The 18,107-nt window shown below is 38.5% G+C and overlaps 1 protein-coding gene across 1 annotated transcript in view; it reads left to right on the plus strand.

Annotated features, from left to right (window-relative positions):
* MAPK1 (mitogen-activated protein kinase 1) overlaps positions 1 to 13,786 on the plus strand; it is a 34,357-nt gene extending 20,571 nt beyond the window's left edge. Inside the window, exons 4-9 of the mRNA XM_086473922.1 lie at positions 5,171 to 5,287; positions 7,081 to 7,195; positions 7,782 to 7,913; positions 10,039 to 10,148; positions 10,877 to 11,004; positions 13,366 to 13,786. Of these exons, the coding sequence (XP_086330048.1) occupies positions 5,171 to 5,287; positions 7,081 to 7,195; positions 7,782 to 7,913; positions 10,039 to 10,148; positions 10,877 to 10,993 (591 nt within the window). The 3' untranslated portion in view covers positions 10,994 to 11,004; positions 13,366 to 13,786. The remainder of the gene's footprint in view (positions 1 to 5,170; positions 5,288 to 7,080; positions 7,196 to 7,781; positions 7,914 to 10,038; positions 10,149 to 10,876; positions 11,005 to 13,365) is intronic.
* The last annotated feature ends 4,321 nt before the right edge of the window (positions 13,787 to 18,107 follow it).

The following is an 18,107-nucleotide window of genomic DNA, read 5'->3' on the forward strand; positions in this document are numbered from 1 at the left end:
TTTAGTCTAAGTCTCCTCTACTGGAAGATGACTGCTTCAGGAAAAGAAAGAATACAATAGAATTTGATAAAATTGTCAGTGACGTAGGGAAGGTGAATAGAGTCTTTACCTATTAATAAGGATGGCAAGGAGAATGAAAGGAGCAGGTGGCATACTCGGAGTGAAAGGACATAGTAGTTAACTTGCAGTATTGTTAAGCTGTCAAATTTGGTACCACAGAGCACTGTAGATATTACCGAAAATGTGACTTAAAAAAACACAAAGCAAGTTAGTAGAAGAAAAAGCTTTGAATCCTGCCTCTGGTTTAGAGTCTGCTGGTGGCAAATCCAATGAAGATGAAAGAGCCTAGGGAAGCATTGGAGTAGGTTTTCTTTTACACTTTACGTTATGTATTTGCTGTTGGCCACTGATGGAGGGAGACTACAGAGCTTGCATTACTTTGATCTGATGTGTTTGTTGCATACTGTGTTGCACCTAATTACACTTTGTTTTTTGTAGTAGCTCTAGCTTTCTCATTAAAAAAAAACCAACCAAACCCACAAGCAAAAGAAAAATACCCTCTTCAAAATGTAAACCAGTTGCTGGCCGTACAAGTTTGTCACAATTCCAAGGAAAGTCCTTGCTGTTCATACGCTGGTCCATTCTAAATACCGGCTACACGATCGGTTTGCTTTACATTCCCCCTGCTACTTGTCAGCTTTTCCTAACAGCTTGGTACTGCTGGACTGGTCACCTCTGACTCTTGCTGTGGGATTTCAGCAGCTGTTATTACATCATATCCCTTCAAGGCATTAACCCCTTCACAAAAGGGTAAAATCTACGATGACTGCGGTAGAAGCAGGAAAGAACAGTTTGAGTGTAGCTCTGTGTTATGTGCAATTAAAGGCAATAAAATAATAAAAGGCAAGATGGTCGTGAAAAAGAAGGTAAGCTTGCTGTATGGCCTTAGTGAATACTGTTGCAATTTCTTTGTAAGATTTTAAAAACAGCGTGCCCCTGCAACACGTGCTTCCTAGTGCAGAATATGGTAGTCTGTACGCCAGAGCACATGCTTTTTCATAACCTAAAGGGAACTCTGGTGTTGTATTAATACCACATCTAAAGTTTAAACAACAGAATTGGACAGAAAACTAGTACGTGCTAGGCCTTGTCAGATGAGTGCTGAACTTGTACTAACTCGTTTCTTCTAGGGCTGTTCTGCAAGTTCGTGTCAGCTATGTACATGCGTATGCTTACAGAGTTGGTTAGTGTACATAAACTCAAAACGCAGCATACTGTGCAAATGAACAACTTAAAATCACACTTTTGGAAGAAGGAAAATCGGAAGCTTGTTCATCTTCAGCGGTAGTGCTGTTAGCTTCTTTCTTTAATGGCGTTACGAGAGAGCGCGCTGTTGATCTCTTGTGGAGCTCAGAGTCCTACAGGTTGTACCAAGAGCTCCTTCTTTCTTTTTCTTCTCCCTTAAACATGATCTTGACCTCTGGATCATCGATTCCATTTCCAGGAAAGAAATGTATGACACTCTATTGACACAATTTGTCTGTGAACCCTATAGCAGCTGAAGTGAGTCCTAAGCAGCTGAAATGCTCAGGGCAGAAGTGCAGAACCTAAAGCTGTTTCTGTTTGTTTAGGCTGTGCTACAGACTTAAATGAAACCTTAAATATGACTTATCACATAGTGAATGAAAGTTTGTGAAAGTACATAATTTGACTTACTGTCTCTTGTTATATATTTTCAGTGAAAAATCAGATTTGAGAGTCCATGAAAACTACTGCCTTTGAATCTGTCTTTAGTGGAGTCCTGGGTAATAAAGATACTGGACTTCCCTTTTGCAGCCTGGCATCTTTCCCGTGAATGAGATTAGTGTATACTGACATGCTACAGGCTGGAATATACTTAAAAATCGTGTCTAACATTTTTAGAAATATTTTCACATGCCTTCATGATTTATGTGCATCCAACAATTTGACCTGTTTTGCAGTTCTGTAAATTAAATAAGTTACATAAAAACTCTCATGGTCATATAATTTTGCTAGGCCAGTGGCATTAATATTTCAGAAAATGAGGTCAAAATTACTTTAAACAGATTCTTGGCTAGTATATTGCAGTGTCTTCAGTGTACCAGTTTACTCTAGCTGAGAATCTACTCCTTTGACTTGGTTAAAACATTAACACACTATAGCAATATTATTTAGAAGTTGTACTTTTCTGTCTGCATAGTGAATACTCCCAAGTATTAAACATCCAAGAATTGTTAGATACTTTGATAGGCTTGAAAGGGAAGTGATGAGAGGGTTTTTCTAGGAAAACTGCAAGTTGTTGTTTGTTTCAGGATTTTACCGATTACTCTAGAGACGCAACTGTTTCATCTACCATCTTATCATTAACAACTAAGCTTAGTGCAAGCCTCTCCCTTTCCTTTTATGTAAATATATACATACACATGCACAGACAATGATACAACTTCAGATATTTCAGTATATTAGTAGCACTGTTGGGTGTCTTTTCATTTGCTTAGTAAATGGTCATATGTATGTGATCCTCATAAATCTTCCCGTCTGCTTGATAGCTTCATCCAATTTTAAGCCATCCTTGTTTAAAAAAAAAAAAAAGCAAAGCATACCTGATGCTGGCTTTCTAGAAGTGGAAGCTAAGTATGTAAGTAGGGTGCTGGCTATTTATTTATTTATTTAGTGCGGAAGACATTCCTTCTCTCTTAGTACGTCTGTTCTGTCTCTCCAAGGCGTGAAGCACTGACTGACATAGCGGGGTCTTTCATTATGCAGTTTTTTATTCTCTGCTATGACTTAGTCAAAATGCCAAGAAAATTTTGCCTGTCATTATGTTGCTCTCGTTCTTCTTTTGTTCTCGTTCTGATTGAGAAGCCTACCTTCTTCTGGTGCTCTGACTTTTACCAATTATTTGAACAGGCATAGTGGGCTCGCCTTTCCCCGCCCCCCAAAATAGGGTAGCTGCTTTGTTAGATATGTTCTGTTGCCACAGGGCAGGAACTGTCTGCCCTCGCCAGGGTACAGTCAGTCGCTGTGCTTTGTCCCTTGCACCTGGGACTTGAGGCAGAACGGTGGCCTCGCCAGCTTCTCTTTTATTCTGCCCTGCTAGTGCTCCTGGTCAGCTCTGCAGCTGGTGAAAACACTGCTAACAGCCAAAAGCCTCTTTCTTGCAGCTTCAACCTTGATGCGTTTCTCGCTAATGGTGTGCCTTCTTTTCTGCTTAACCTGTTTCTGCTCTAGTCAGCAGGGGCTTTTTGTCATTTTAATGAGCTCTCTTTGTCACTAATCTTCCTCTCCATCCCATGTGCATTTTTCTACTTGAGTTGAGAGATTCACAGACACCTACCGTATGTAATTCAGTTCTTTCTCCTCACTGTGGACGGGAGAGTGTCTGTCTTCTTTTGTCTTGGTAATAGCAAATCGTAGCACTTTGCTTATGTGTAATACTGTAATTCTGCACAAGTCTCCTTGCCTGTAGTCTTATGTAGCTTTTTTTCTGAGGTTAGGTGGAAGAGATTACAAGAGTTTAGTCTGCCTGTGTAATTATTTTCTGAAGTCCATAAAGCTGTCCTCTACAGTTTCTTTGCTTCTGTCTTTACAGGAGACTCTCCTGATTATTTGTACCGATTCTCTCTATGTAAGCCGCTCATGGCACACAAGGCAGCTGCTCTGTTTCCGTAGCCTGGGAAAACCATGGCATGTTTAAAAGAGTTCTTTTTGGTTTTGCTTTGTAAGGGTTCAGGGGTTTGTTTTGTTTTGTTTTTTTACTGTGTAGCTAAAGTCAGAGGAGTCATCCCGTGCAGCCTGGTTTATGAATTTCATCACTGCCTTTTCTTCAGTCCCTCTGTTTAACAGTCAGCTGCTGAATCTTGTCTTTCAGATGTAGCTTTTAGTCAGCTGAATCACTTCTTCCTTAACTGATCTGTCAATTGTTTCACAGGCTGTTCCTTCAGGAAAATAGAGGAGAGGGTTGCCAGGGTACAGTGAGGTTTCTGCGTTCTTCGTAGGATTATCCACCACAGTTTTTATTGACTACAACATATTATTACGTCACATTTTTAAGATAATCAGTGTAACAATTAACAATCAAAGAGTAAACTATTCTAAAATGTATGCATCGGAGGACCTTATAACTATTTTCCATTCTTATGTTTGATGCCTTGTTTTTCTGAGAGTATGTATTTTTTCATGCAAATACACTTTCTGTGGAAATTGATCGTTATTGTAAACTGGTATTTGTTTGGTGGTAGTGAAAGCATATGAATGTGTCTAATGTGCCACTCCACAAGCTCACCTTTTACCCTTTGGAAGGTAAGAAAGGAACAGCTGCTGTACTCTAGAGCACTGTCTGTCTTCACATTTTCAAATTTCTTGATTTCTCTCTGGAGAGAGAACACTAAATGGCTCTGAAAGCCCTAGAGCCTCCTTAGCAGAGTATAGATAAAAACGCTTTTTCCTTTTTTGCTGAACTCACTAGTCTAGATCAGAGTTTATTTTTCTTTCCATGTTAGATAAAACTGTTTTCCTTGTCAGGGTTAAGAAATATGTTCTTGTGTGTGCTGGTGGTTTTTTTGTTTTGTTTTATTTTGTATTTTTTAAGCTCATGCTTCCTTCAGCAACCTGTAATCTCTCCAGTCGACCATTATCTCATGATTGGATAGGATGCTTCTCATGCAGAGGTGCAGTTATGGTGGTAGGGTTTGTAAAAAGGGGTATGGAACTTTGCTACAAATGTGTTGATCAGTAATTTTGTTTTCTGGAAGTCTCAATGTCTTTGTCTTTTTGTTTTCTGGTAAATTTCTAATAACAGGTTGCAGCAGTGTATCTTGCCTCCTGTCCAGCAGAGAGGGCGTTAAGTAAGCCCACAGTGGAACATAAATTGTGCACCAGGAACGTCTTTTTTTCCCAAACAGTTTATTCTTTCTGCCCTCTGCATGGTCTAATTGGATACTCTTTGTACTTAATCCAAAACATTTTTCTTAGCCTTTGTGCAGTAATTTGTTCCTAAAAATATAGGTTACCATCACTGTGTTTGTAAGTGTTATATCCTGGGTTGGGGAAGGGTGAATTAGTGACGTTGTAGTATTGGAAGCTCTTTGTCTAATATACCTTTTTTTTTTTTTTTTTTTTTTTTTTTTTATAATTTCTTTAAAACCAGATTTGTGACTTTGGACTAGCTCGTGTTGCAGATCCAGATCATGATCACACAGGATTCTTGACAGAATACGTGGCCACACGTTGGTACAGGGCTCCTGAAATCATGCTGAATTCTAAGGTAAGAGCCGTAGTGCGCTGCTGTGGTGCCTCTGTGGCTGTTTATTCACATGTGAATACCAGTTTTGCTCCCCCCCTTCCATGTTTTTAGGATCGGAACACATGCATTGTCTTGAGGAAATGTGGTAATGGATTTACAGGACAGCTGCTGGCTTGCAGTAAATTTGTGCTTCCAGATACAGTTATTGGATACTACAGCCAAGTAATCATGTGTATGAGTTCCCATGTGTCTAGTTCCTTGCCAATCATGAGACTTCTTTCCATCAAATGCTCTTCCACAGAGCAGGACAGAAGTAATGAAAGCATTTTACTGCTGCATTCATCAAGGCTTGCAAATGCTTCCTTAATGTTATCTTGACATCTTAATTTAGATTTAGAATGTATAATGAGGGTGAATCTGATTCTGAAGGCATGTGATCTTTGTTGTATGTCAATCTTAATTGCATTCCCGTAGTCTTTAATGAAATCATCCCTTTGGGTTTTCTTATACTTGGAATTCTCTTATGTTCCTCTGTGGCTATTTTAAGATGTATCCAGTCCCTGTATGGTGTGAGTGATGGGTCCTTCATAACCTTCGTGTCAGTTTCTACAGCCATACGCTTGTTAGCAAGCTACCTATGTGACACCTGTGCCTGTATTTCATAGACCTGGAAGACTTTATTGTTTCTGTAGGGTTTGTTGGCTGTTGGGTTTGATCTGTTGTGGCAATAGTGCGTCCAATGCGCTTTTAGAAAATAGTCGTCTGACCAGTCGAGGGTTTTTTTCCCCAGCTGCTTGTATTTTGAACTCACCTTGAGGCCAAAAACACAGGGCAACTTAACCTTATTTCTGGATATCCACATACGTTTATCGGCAGCTTTTACAAGAAAATGTTTTGTGTGTTTCTTAAGAGGTGGTCACCTTACAGTGTTCCTGGCCTATAGCCTGATGCCTTTTAGAATTACAGTGCCTTGAAAAGAGATGGCCAAGTCCTGAGGAGCCAGTGTGGAGGTGGCTGTGGGTTCGGCAGTTAGGAGCTTTCCTTGGAAGCTCCCTGCTAACGGGAGGGGGAGTAGCGGGCAGCAGGCTGGGGGAGAGGAAGGCAAGGGAGCTTATGGGGCCAGCGGTTCTTGAGGAAAACTCACCCTGTGTTACCCAGGCACTAGTGTAGCTGGAGCGCTTCTGAATAAAGGCCTTTCCCTAGGGATGATGCAGGCCATCCGGACACGTGACAATGCAGCCGTTTGTTCCTTCTTCCGAGAGCCCGTTCACTGCTGTCGGCCTTTTCGCATCATTTTCGACACTGACTTGCCTGCTGTGTTTACAAATCAGCTAACTAACAGTCTGGGTTGCCCTTTCACCCCTCTGCTGAAGGCTTCTTACTTGTGTGGCAGTTAGGTCCTGTTAGGAAGAAGGATGGCTTTTTTTCACATGTGTATAGAGAAAACACATGTTAGGAGCTATGGAATTAAGAACAGCTTGCTTCCAAAATTTATTAGTTTAAATTCGCTGTAAAATTAGGGAGTCTCAAAAATTTGCAGCTGGTAATATGTTCAGCTAAACTTAGAGAATCCTTTTTGAAAAACCGTATCTTGCATACTTCAGTCCTTGCTACCCCTTCGAAGAAGCATTTTGAGATACAATTCGTAATTATTTCATTCTGTACAGAAAAACCAAGCAGCATGAACAAGCATGACTCATCTAAAAACAGGAGAAAGACTTCTTTGCGTGCACTTTCACAATTTACCAAAGTAACATGTTGCTGCAATTACGCAAAAATTTCTTGACAAAAATATGTTTTCTCTTCGCTTGCAGGGTTACACCAAGTCTATTGACATCTGGTCAGTAGGCTGTATTCTGGCAGAGATGCTCTCCAACAGACCTATCTTTCCAGGAAAACACTACCTTGACCAACTTAACCATATCCTTGGTAAGCTTTGTATAAAAGTAGCATTTCCACACCCGTCTGTGTCTCTCCCATCTTTTCTACCAGCTAGACTGCTCTTGGTCACTCCTTTTTTTTTTCTCCTGTTGGTCAATGGATAACATATGGAGCTGTAGGAATCATCTGTTCCCTGTAGTTAGTTCTGCAGTGATTTCTACAACAGATTGCTGATTTGGGGGGCAGCTAGAGGATACTTACCAATTTATTTACTGTTATTACATCAGCAGAGATGTTTTAAAAATAATAATAAACTAAAAAGCTCAAATATGCTATTAGGTCCAGGTCGAATTAAAAAAAAAAATAATTGTATAGATGCACCATTTAATTGGATCTTTTAAACAGATTACTGATAATTAGAAAACTCAAATGCATTTGTTTGTTTACAAGAAAAAATAACTTAAACCTTTTTAGTAAAGGTTTCTAAAAAAACTCTAAGGTGTTCTATGCTCTTAAAACGTTTTGTCTGAATCTTCTTCCCAGCAGTTTTAATATTGAGTTTTAGCAACTGATACAACCATTTAAATGTACTTTTCATAGAATGCAGTACTGTTTGTATACACTTTTTTTTTAGGTATACTTGGATCCCCTTCCCAAGAAGATTTGAATTGTATAATAAATTTAAAGGCCAGAAACTACTTGCTTTCCCTACCACACAAAAATAAGGTACCATGGAACAGGCTGTTTCCAAATGCTGACCCCAAAGGTATTTTATGCTCAATTACCTTGTATCAGAAAGTAATGGCAGGATGGGATTTTTTAAAACTGCCCTAAGAATTTGTCTTTTATCTATATTGGAAAAAGACCATGTATCCCTTAAAACAGCAGTATAAATTAATATAAAATCATAAACCAGCATGAAACCCTCATACTAGCTTACCTGTTTAAAGCAATTTTCAGTAACTCTAAGATTGCATGTTGTGATATTTGATCTTTAACTCACATGTAAACCACAAATCCTAACTCTTGTTCCTGTCTTTGAAAGCATGATACGTTACATGAGTACTGAACACAGACATTGGGTTTTGACATGGGGATCAAACAGATCTTGGACTTTGTTTCTAAAATGAGATATGACAGAGCTGCCTGTTGCTGACCTCGGTGTGCGCAGACTGCCTGTCAGTGCTAGATCAAACAGGGTGATACCAATCCAAGTGCGGGTCCTTAGGCAGTATGAAAGGTTCAGATTTCATGGGTTAAAAAATTCAGTTAGGAGTGGATCAAAAGTTACAGAACAAGGACTGTAATAATTGTTGCCTTTCTTAACAAGGCTTTAGTAAAGGGTAAACATGATTTTTGTTTTGCTAGCTAGCTATTGACTTGCCTTTTAAATTCTGCTTCATGCAGTTTGAAGGTAGCTGTCGTCACAGCACAGTGGTCTTCTACCTGCTCTGACACAACTCATGAGTCACTTTGTTTTAAAACTGATGCGATAATTTACTCTTGGTGAATGTGATCAGGTACTGAACTACCATGTAAAAGCTGATTTCTGCAGATGGAACTGTGTCGAGCTGATTATCCATATCGTGTGGAGAAACAGCAGCAATTTATTCTGCTTTTATAATAGTGCTCATCAATGTGAGAATTTTTACCGTGGGCTTCTGACAGCTCAAATTGTAGCAACGCTGACATGCGGAGCTGCTAGGGGAACATGCCGTCTCCGTGAGTTCTGCAACACCTTTTCATCTAGATCTCCGAGCAGCTTTGACAGAGCAGTTTCTCCAAAAGCTGTTTGTCAGTCATTTCAGTAAAAAGCATGGTGCGTGACATGCTTCAGCATGGAGTGAGCACATGAGTTTACCGCCTTGAGAAAACCGCATCAAAATATTTCACGTTAATTACTGTGCAAGTTTGCAGCTTTTTCAGCCTGCCGTTGAATGCAGCGGTAGGGTCTGTCACTTCTGCAATGCTCGGTATGCATCTCGTTCTGATGCAAAGCTACAACTGCTTTGCTGCAGTAAGAAGCCTCTGTTTAAGTTCTGTGTCACAAATAATGTGGTGAGGAGAAGAAATGGAATGGAATTTGGGATGCTGCAAATTCTTTGGCTTTCTTGCTACTATCATTCTCTTCTCTTGCCTTAGAAAAGGAAAATGTGTTCCAAAGTAGCAGTAAGTCTGACTTGTAACGTTTGTGCAGAATTTCATCAGACCTTACTCTCCGTCTTACTGGATCTTCGAGTTCTCTGTGGATTCTTTACGAGTTGTCTTCAACAGATTTTGCCTGAATCTCATGAATATATTTGCATCTTAGCTGGAGAGTATCTTCTGGGCTGCTAGTTATGCTATAATAGTTCACTGTGATGATCCAGAACTCCTAATGACTTCTGGGTGACACTTCCGTCAGTAACAGCCAAGCTTTCTTTTCAGAAGAAGAAGAACATATTCTTGGTTACTTAGTCATTTCAGAAAAGCTCTTATCTTTGAATTTCTGGCACAAAAATGCAAAGCATCTATTTGAGTGAAGAAAAAGCCTGATCTATTCAATTTCTGCTGTAGTTAAGATTGTACCATAGAGTTCTGCACACTTCTTCCCTCAGTGTTCATTCTGACACTGAAGAGCCTTTGAAAGGGTTGTGTCTCCATTAGACCCCATCATGCCAAAGGAAACAGTCACCAGGGAATGGCCGATAAGACGGGCAGGGAAGATACTCTGCCCGTTACAGGAAACAAGCTGCTGCTTCTGTTACTGCTGCTACAGCTAGAGAATTCCAGATATAAATTGAAATTAGCATAAAGCTTAGGGTATTTTCTGTGTAATGTCAGTGTTTATAACACTTCTGTACTTTGGAGTGTGTGTGAAACTCTTGCTCACTTTTTTTTTTTCCTCTTAGCACTTGATTTGTTGGATAAAATGTTGACCTTTAATCCTCATAAGCGGATTGAAGTGGAGCAAGCTTTAGCCCATCCATATCTGGAGCAGTATTATGATCCAAGTGATGAGGTAAAGACATTGTTAAACTGTAAATGTTGATTAAATGATGCAACAGGTTATTTTCTTCCTTAGTTTTAAGGAGAGTGTTTATAGTGGTCTAATGGAGCTGAAGAATGAATTGCATCAATTTACCAAAATTTTGTATTTCTTGTTCTAGTACAACGTTTTGGTGCAACACAATAAATAGATGCTAAGGTGTACCCTCCTGAAAATGGAACTTCTCAGCTTGCTATCGTCTTGTTTTGTAATGTCAGAGAGAAGAGGAGAATAACTTAAGTTTGCATTAGATTATGCGTTTACAACCCCCCAGCCTGAACTCGCTGCAGTTCAGTATACAATTCTGATGAGATTTCAGGTTACTTTTGGCGAAGAAGTAACCTGAAGGAGGAAATGAGCTAGTTTTTCTCAAGGGACAGATACGTTTGTTCAGAGAAATACAAATGTTTCAGGTAACTTTTCTTCAGGTAGACACTAAATTATGAGCCTTTAACAAATATTTCAACTTGCGGTTCAGATTTGAGTAGCTACTTACTATGGTTTGATTTGCAATTTGGTAAGCTAATCTGTAAAGGACACAAAGGACCAATAGAATGAGTTCTTTCTTGAAGACTGCCCAGTATTAGATATTTTTGTGAAGTGCATTTTCAGAATTTTTTCCCATACAGGGACTATGTGAAATTGAACAGAATAGTAATATTAAAAAAAAAAAAGTAATACTGTTTCTTTATATTATTCAGCCTGTAGCTGAAGCACCCTTCAAGTTTGATATGGAGTTGGATGACTTGCCGAAGGAAAAGCTGAAAGAACTGATTTTTGAGGAAACTGCTAGATTCCAGCCAGGATATCGATCTTAAATTGTGCATAGGTAAAGTCACAGCAATATGAAACCACTTTGGAAGGGGGAAGAATTTTGGAACTTGGTTACCACTGGTGAAATGTAGAACTTAACCTTTTCTATTCATTTGACCTTGGTCCTGTTCTGTTGCTGAAGAAACAGTTTAGTTTTGCCTACGCTATTGAAGTGTCTACGGGGAATCCAGGCAATTGCCTGAGATGTTTGCCTAGTTTTTAGGTTGCATCTAAGGAGTCAGAGTTACATTTAAATAGCGCTTCTCAGAATAAAAGCTATGGTAACACTTTGAAAAGCAAATTGTATTAAAAAAACCCAAACAAACAAACAAAAACATTTGAAGGGGGCAGTGTTCTTCATCTATTATGGACTATTTTGTCATATGGCTTCACAGGCTTTTAAAAAAATATTCTTCCTTAAATGTAATGTACAGAGGAGAAATCCCTTAAATTATTCTAAGGGGGGGGAACCCATGAAACTTCAGTATGATTTAACTTCATTTTTAAGTACCTCTGAAATAGCGTGAGTAAATAAGAATAGATAACTAAATATGCATAAAATTAGTTACGATTAATCTTTTGAAGATTTAAATCTTAGTTGAAAAAAGTAACATACTGATATTCCTGATACTCACTGTCTTCATTACTTGACTGATCTTTATTTACCATGAGGCTTGCAAGTCTCAGTAGTATCATGCAAAATTGGTCAAATACTGACTTGAATAATTTTTGCAATACTTAGAATAACAGAATGGTTTGGGTTGGCAGGGACCTTTAAAGGCCATCTAGCCCAACCCCCTGGAGTGGGCAGGGACATCTTTAGTGGGATCAGGTTGCTCAGAGCCCCATCCAGCCTGACCTGGAATGTTTCCAGGGATGGGGCATCTCTCTGGGCAACCTGCTCCAGTGTCTCACCACCCTCATAATAAAAAACGTCTTCCTTATATCCAGCCTTGTGAAACATCTGTGATACTAATAGTTTAAAGTATCAAAGTTTTGTGACTGGAAAAGAAAAACAAACCAAAGATGACAGCCTAGTCAAGGTTGCCTGTTTTATGGTCTTAAAAGTAGTTTCTGTGCTATTCTCCATCAACAGCAGCATTCTACAGTCACGGGTTTTTGTGATGGTTACAGCAGAAAGGTTAAGTTTTGAGCCAGTGAACTTCCTCGCTGCAAGTAGTCCATGAAAGAAAGAAAAAAAAAAAAAGATGGAGGAAACTCTTGAGAATACAGTTTTTACTTAAGTAGGGTAACTTCTGTTGCCACTGGCTTGAGTTCAAAAGTATAGTTCACAAACGAAGTAATTTTGATCTTTAGCAACACTGTATTTCATTTATTTAAGCTTACTAGCTAACATTTGGAACTATTTTAATAATTAAAAATTAGGTAAATCTGAGGTTCACACATCTGGCTCTTATTAGCTGGGCATTGCCAACAGAATTAGACCGGGGACACAGTAACATGCGTGGTGCTTATTTCCCGTCCGTGTTTTCTGAAGCTTAACTCTGCACGAGAGGCACTAGCAGTACATGTACACGTTCTGGAAGAACATGACATAAATTTTTAGGGGTAAGATGAAACCTGTTACTAATAGGCCGTTGTATGGGGCTAACGTTGTGGTAAATCGTAGTTTACGATCTCTCCTGCTTGCCTCTTTGCCCAGACCATTCTTACCTAGGTTGTATTAGGGATTAAGGGATAAAGGGATTAGGGATAAAGATATCGGTGATCCAGTGCTAACGGAAATTTCTGGTTTGCTAAAAATGTTCCCTTTAAATGCTACTATGAAGAGTTGGTTTGGCTGACGTTATACTGAAATTTGAATTTTGTACTCGGCTTGATAATGGCATGCTGGTAATTTGTCCTAGTCATTTGTGGTTAGAATTATTAGCTGTTCCACATCACAACAGTTGAACAGAAGGGGTTGACATCCTAGTGAAGGCCAATCCCCAGGAGCTGGCTTTAAATGGACAGTAACAGTCTCTTCCTGTGCATTTCTGCTCCCCCTACACCCCTCCATGCTTTATCAGCTAGCTCTTCTCAGTGTGTTTGTTTCTTGAGATTCAAAAATTCCCCCTTGGCTGTCATTTTTGAAATGGAGAAGCAATGTGAAAATAACAGATTCTTCAGAAAACCAAATAATGTACTTCATTAGTTATCATTAATCTTCCTAATCTTCTGAAGATTTAAAACTCTAGTGTAAAATGTAACACACTGATTCTTGCTGTCTCTGGCTTTTTTTTTTCCCACGTATGTTGGTACTGCTGTCTGTGGTAAACGTAGTGTACATAAAGCATAGAAATAGGAAAGTTTGCTTGTTTTAGAAACCGATGTTAAAACTTTCTTCACTGAAATATGTCTCTGCTCTTTTTTGTAGGACAAGGACTTAAAGGACTGGGCATGCTCAAACGTTGCTGTTCTTCTTCCCAGTTCTTTATTGTTGGTCATGTCTTGTGGCCTCTCTCAGCTTATCCACTAACTCCTTTGAGCCATTCAGGAGGGCAGTTCCTGGTAGTTTTGGCTTTTCATGCTTTCAATGAATCTTTTAAGCCTGAAGAATTGTAATTGACACTCCTATGCGTAATGCCCATTGTTGACCTGTTGCAGTACTGTACTGTAAGTGCACCTACTGCTGGCCGTGTTTTAACTGCTTGCTTTCTGGTTTGAAAGATGCAGTGGTTCCTTTCACTCCTGGATCAATATCCAAGAAGATAATTCATTAACCTGTAAGACGTTTACACCATGAACTATGTTTTTCTGACTTTACTGAAGTCGCTGGCATTTTTTTTTTTTTTTTTTTTTTTTTAGAAAAGCTACTATTCAGGGCACTTTAAGTCAGTGACATCCCAGATTTTTTTTGCACTTCCTTTTTAAATAGAAATGGTTAGTATCCAGCGGAGTTTACACCAGTACGCTATGGATTACAGCATAAGTTGTGTTCATGTTAATCTTGCTTATGCGCTTGTTTGGGTGTCCTGTGCTGTACATAACAGGTATTCTATACAGCGTAAAAGCCACATAGGAACCCAACTTAATTGAATTCATCTAAGAAACATTTTTTCCATGTTTTGACAAAATTTGTACTTTTTTCTCCCTGCCTTTTCTAAAAGAGATCATTTAAAGTTTAACCGTGTTGGAGGCATAGTACTTCCAAAGTTCATACTGTGTAGTAGTGTTTATAGGACTTGTGCAAAGAGAATGAGTGGCAGCTCGCCAACTTGTATTTGCTCACCGTGTGGTGGAAGATTAACAAAGAACATAATGGCATGATGACCTAATGGTGAATGCTTTTCTCTGTGGAAGGCATCCGTATGCGGTGGCAAGCGAGAAACCAAAATATGACGTTACTAAACTCAGTCTACGTACTGCATACCAATGAAATGCTTCAAATGAGGATTGATAGTTTTTACATTTGAATCTAATCTCTGACATTCAGAATTCTTGCAGAGAGGAACACTGCATCTTTAAATGAGAAAGTTTGATTTTACTTTTGCTCCTACAGCATGTCAGCATCTCAAGTTCATTTCTTGCAACCTACACTATGGTGATTTGTAATCAAGCCTCCATGAGCTCGTGACATGAAGTACTGTTCTGTTGTCAAGTACTATCAAACTTTTCTGATAATGCTGAGTTAGGACAACCAAACAAAGCTAGCACTAAATAATGTTTAAAATTGTATACCTTTTAATGATCTTTTCAAGTATTTGTTACTGAAATTGTATAATGTGGAGTTTACTAGGTGTTATGTTCCAGTGCAGTGCCTCCTTTTCTTTCCCCACTGCTCTCTGTGGTGAGAAATTTGCCTTGTTTAAAATAATTACTGTGCCCTCGCATGACTGTTAAAGCTTTCTGTGCAAAGATGATTGTCTAAGTGCCACATGCCTATGATTGAGAAAAAAAAATAATCTATTGTTACCTCTGAGTTGTGTTCAACTGAAATGCTATTCAACAAATAACTTAGGAAAAATAGTTCTATTTTTAGCTTTTCATATCTCTGCTGTCTTTTTCTCATTTTATTTTGGCAGCAGTGAAGAATGGATTGTATAAAGACTGCTTGCTAATATGAACAAAATGCACTTGTAATTCCTGGAAATAAATTTAAATCTTGTATCTTCACATTAACATTAAGAATTAGTTTTTGGTTTCCTCTTGGGTAATGTGTTTGAATGGAAATCAGGTTCAATTGCTACTGTAGTATATAAGGATGCTTGCTGGTTAATAACTCCAGGCTTCCTCATACCGTTTAGTCTGCTCTTCAAAGAAATCTAGAAAGCCATTAACTTAGACTTCAATAGATAAGGGTGCTTACAAGATTCCATTTCAAGATTTTCTTTTTCCTATAGTTTAAGTGTTAGTCTGCCAAAACTAATTTTTAATAAGCAAGGGTTCATCATTAAAGGGCATTTTCTATTAGGAAGTTCCTATGGTACATAAATCTCTGCTGCGGGGAACATATTAGGAGCATTGTCAGGACACTGCACAAGTGATCATTGCGTTGTGGCATGGAACCTATGCTAAAAACATTTCTATAGAAATATGCACTTGACTGTTGATACTAGTGTAGAAATTTCTCTACACATCTTTACCAAAATGCTTTTCTCACAGTTCTGAAAAGTTGAAGTATTTCTAGAATCTCTGCTACTTGTACGATCATCAGTACTACAGGAATCATTTTTGGCGTGGTTGGAAAGATGACTGTTACTGAAATCAGTTTGTAACACCTCAGTTTTAATTTATTAAGGAAGAACTTTGGCAGCTTACTTCACCTTTCTCTTTCCCAATTCCTTTTTTAATACTTTCTTTAATTTTGGATTTTTGGGGAGGTGTAGACTTACCCTTGCATTCTGTCTCTCCGAGTGAGAAGCCGAGGGTTTGCTTTACCTAACATCTGGTGCTCTCGGGCGTTCTTCCTTAGCTATTCTTGCTGAATGCAGGTGGTGTCCATCAGTACCAGTAACCACATCCGTCGGCCTTTTACTGAAGTCAGTACACACCGCTGGGTTGAATTTGTGGATGCGTCAAATGCAGAAGCATGGGGGGTTTTTGTCAGATTTTGAAAATGGTTTAAAAGAAGGTGCCTATAACAACACTGTGTTGGTCAGTTATTCCATCATTTTACATTGATTTTTTTTTTTTTTTTTAATCCCCCTCTTTATGTAGCTTTTGTATTTTAGAGCAGAGAACAGCAACTCTGAATCGAAGTAACATGCGTATTTCATGGTAAAGATGTTCTGGGAATAAGGAATGTAAACAGTTCACTGTCAAAAACATTCCAACCTTACAGCTGAAGAAAAATATGCAAACATAAAATTCTGGCGGATGCTTTGGCAAATAAGCATCTTACTCTGCTGTCCTGACTGTCACCAGACTCTTCCTCATCAGTATCACACGTTATAGCAAATCTGAAGTGTACAACACACTACATGGGCTGGGCGGTGTGGTGCACTAGGAGCTTTTGGGAGTGGCAGTGATGGCGTAACTCGGCAGTGGCCAAACGAAACCCGAGGAGTTGAGCGTGGTTTTCCTTACAGAATGAGAAAAAGAAAATCCTGTTGTTGCTGCCCACTGTAATAGGCTACAATATATTTATACCATGTCGAAGTTGTTTGCTGAGCAACTGTACTATAGATTTAAACTTTATTAATATATATTTGCTTATGTTAGTGTAGTTTATATAGTCCTTGGTTATTGATAAATTTATTGTGTTGTTACAGCACAGTGATATGGTATAAATATAGTCTATACATACACACCATATACTCATGGATTTGGTCCCTCGCATAGTACTTTTATATTTGTATAGCAATGTCTTCAAGCAATCCCAGATTTTAGGGGAAATATTTTTGTAAATGCAGTGGTTTAAACAAAAAAGTCCAAACAATCCTTTTACTAAGTTTTAAATACGTTTGTGGTTCAAAATGGTTTAGTTAACAATTGAAATCAAGACACTAAATTAGTGAAAAGTGCACATTAGTAAAGTGAAGCTTACAGTGGTTTTTGTAGCATGTGCTGTGATGAAACATTGGAGGAAATGTAAAAGTCGGACTACCTTTGTAAATCTAGAACAAATTTCTAAAGGTTGCAGCTGGTTTACTTACTATTGTTGCCTTTTCTTGTGTTGTATCAGTGTAGAGCACTCTTAAATTACTCAAACTGCTTTGTCTTTGCTTTGTACTGTTGGTGCCTTCTTAGTCATGTACCCCACGAGTCCTGCATAGCTAATTTAGTTAATGGTAAGTTTAAAAAAGCAAAGGAAGATTTTATAAAAAAAAAAAAAATCATTTTCTGTATGTTCTTATTCATTGTAACAATTAAACGTTTATATTGTGACAGATTTGTGATTTGGTTAATCTGTATAGATCAATTGTAAGTAGCAAAGGTTTATATTTCGTCTTATTCTTTTGATGTTGTAAACGTATGTGATTTTCTTTTTTAAATCAGGTAACTTAATGTTCTGTTTTGTTTTTGGCATCTGAATCTTGTAAAAACAAATGCAAAGAAAATCATTAAATTGTGTCCCTGTATTACCAAATCAGCATAGTACTGTGCATATATAGAATGACTGGAATTTTGCTTTAAAGCGAGCTGCTGTTCCGTAAACCTGAACGACACTGATGTGTGTGACGTTAGCTCGTCTGAAACGGGACTGTCGCTGGAACACTGCAGCAGTGAGTAGCCCACCTTCAGCATTTGTAAACCCTCAGGTGTGTGTGTTCCACTGTGTGACTGTACCAGCTTGAAAGTAAATTAGGGAAGCCATCCACAAAGCACAGGTGAAGGTGAAGTTTGTTTGTAGAGAGCCAGAAATGTTTTGTCTTTGGTGCAAGAAATTGATGAGATCATCAGTATTTTGAACTGCTGAGCACAGAGTAATGCAAATAGATTCCAGTGTATCTGATGATTCACAGGCTTTTTTGACACACTTTATATTGATACGCCTATAGCTACCGCACTGTTCCCATGAAATCTTGAAAATAATTACTTGAGCAATCCTTGGAGACCAAATGTTTTACAAAAGGTTCTTCTTAGGCCAAGGGTTTAAAATGTGTGATTTCTGGGAGCAATGCAAGTAAGCTTACATCACTGTAATGGGCTTTCAATTAATTTAAAAAAGTTTTT

The sequence above is a fragment of the Leptosomus discolor genome, chromosome 16 (genome assembly GCF_034619465.1).
Source record: "Leptosomus discolor isolate bLepDis1 chromosome 16, bLepDis1.hap2, whole genome shotgun sequence".
NCBI lineage: Eukaryota > Metazoa > Chordata > Aves > Leptosomiformes > Leptosomidae > Leptosomus > Leptosomus discolor.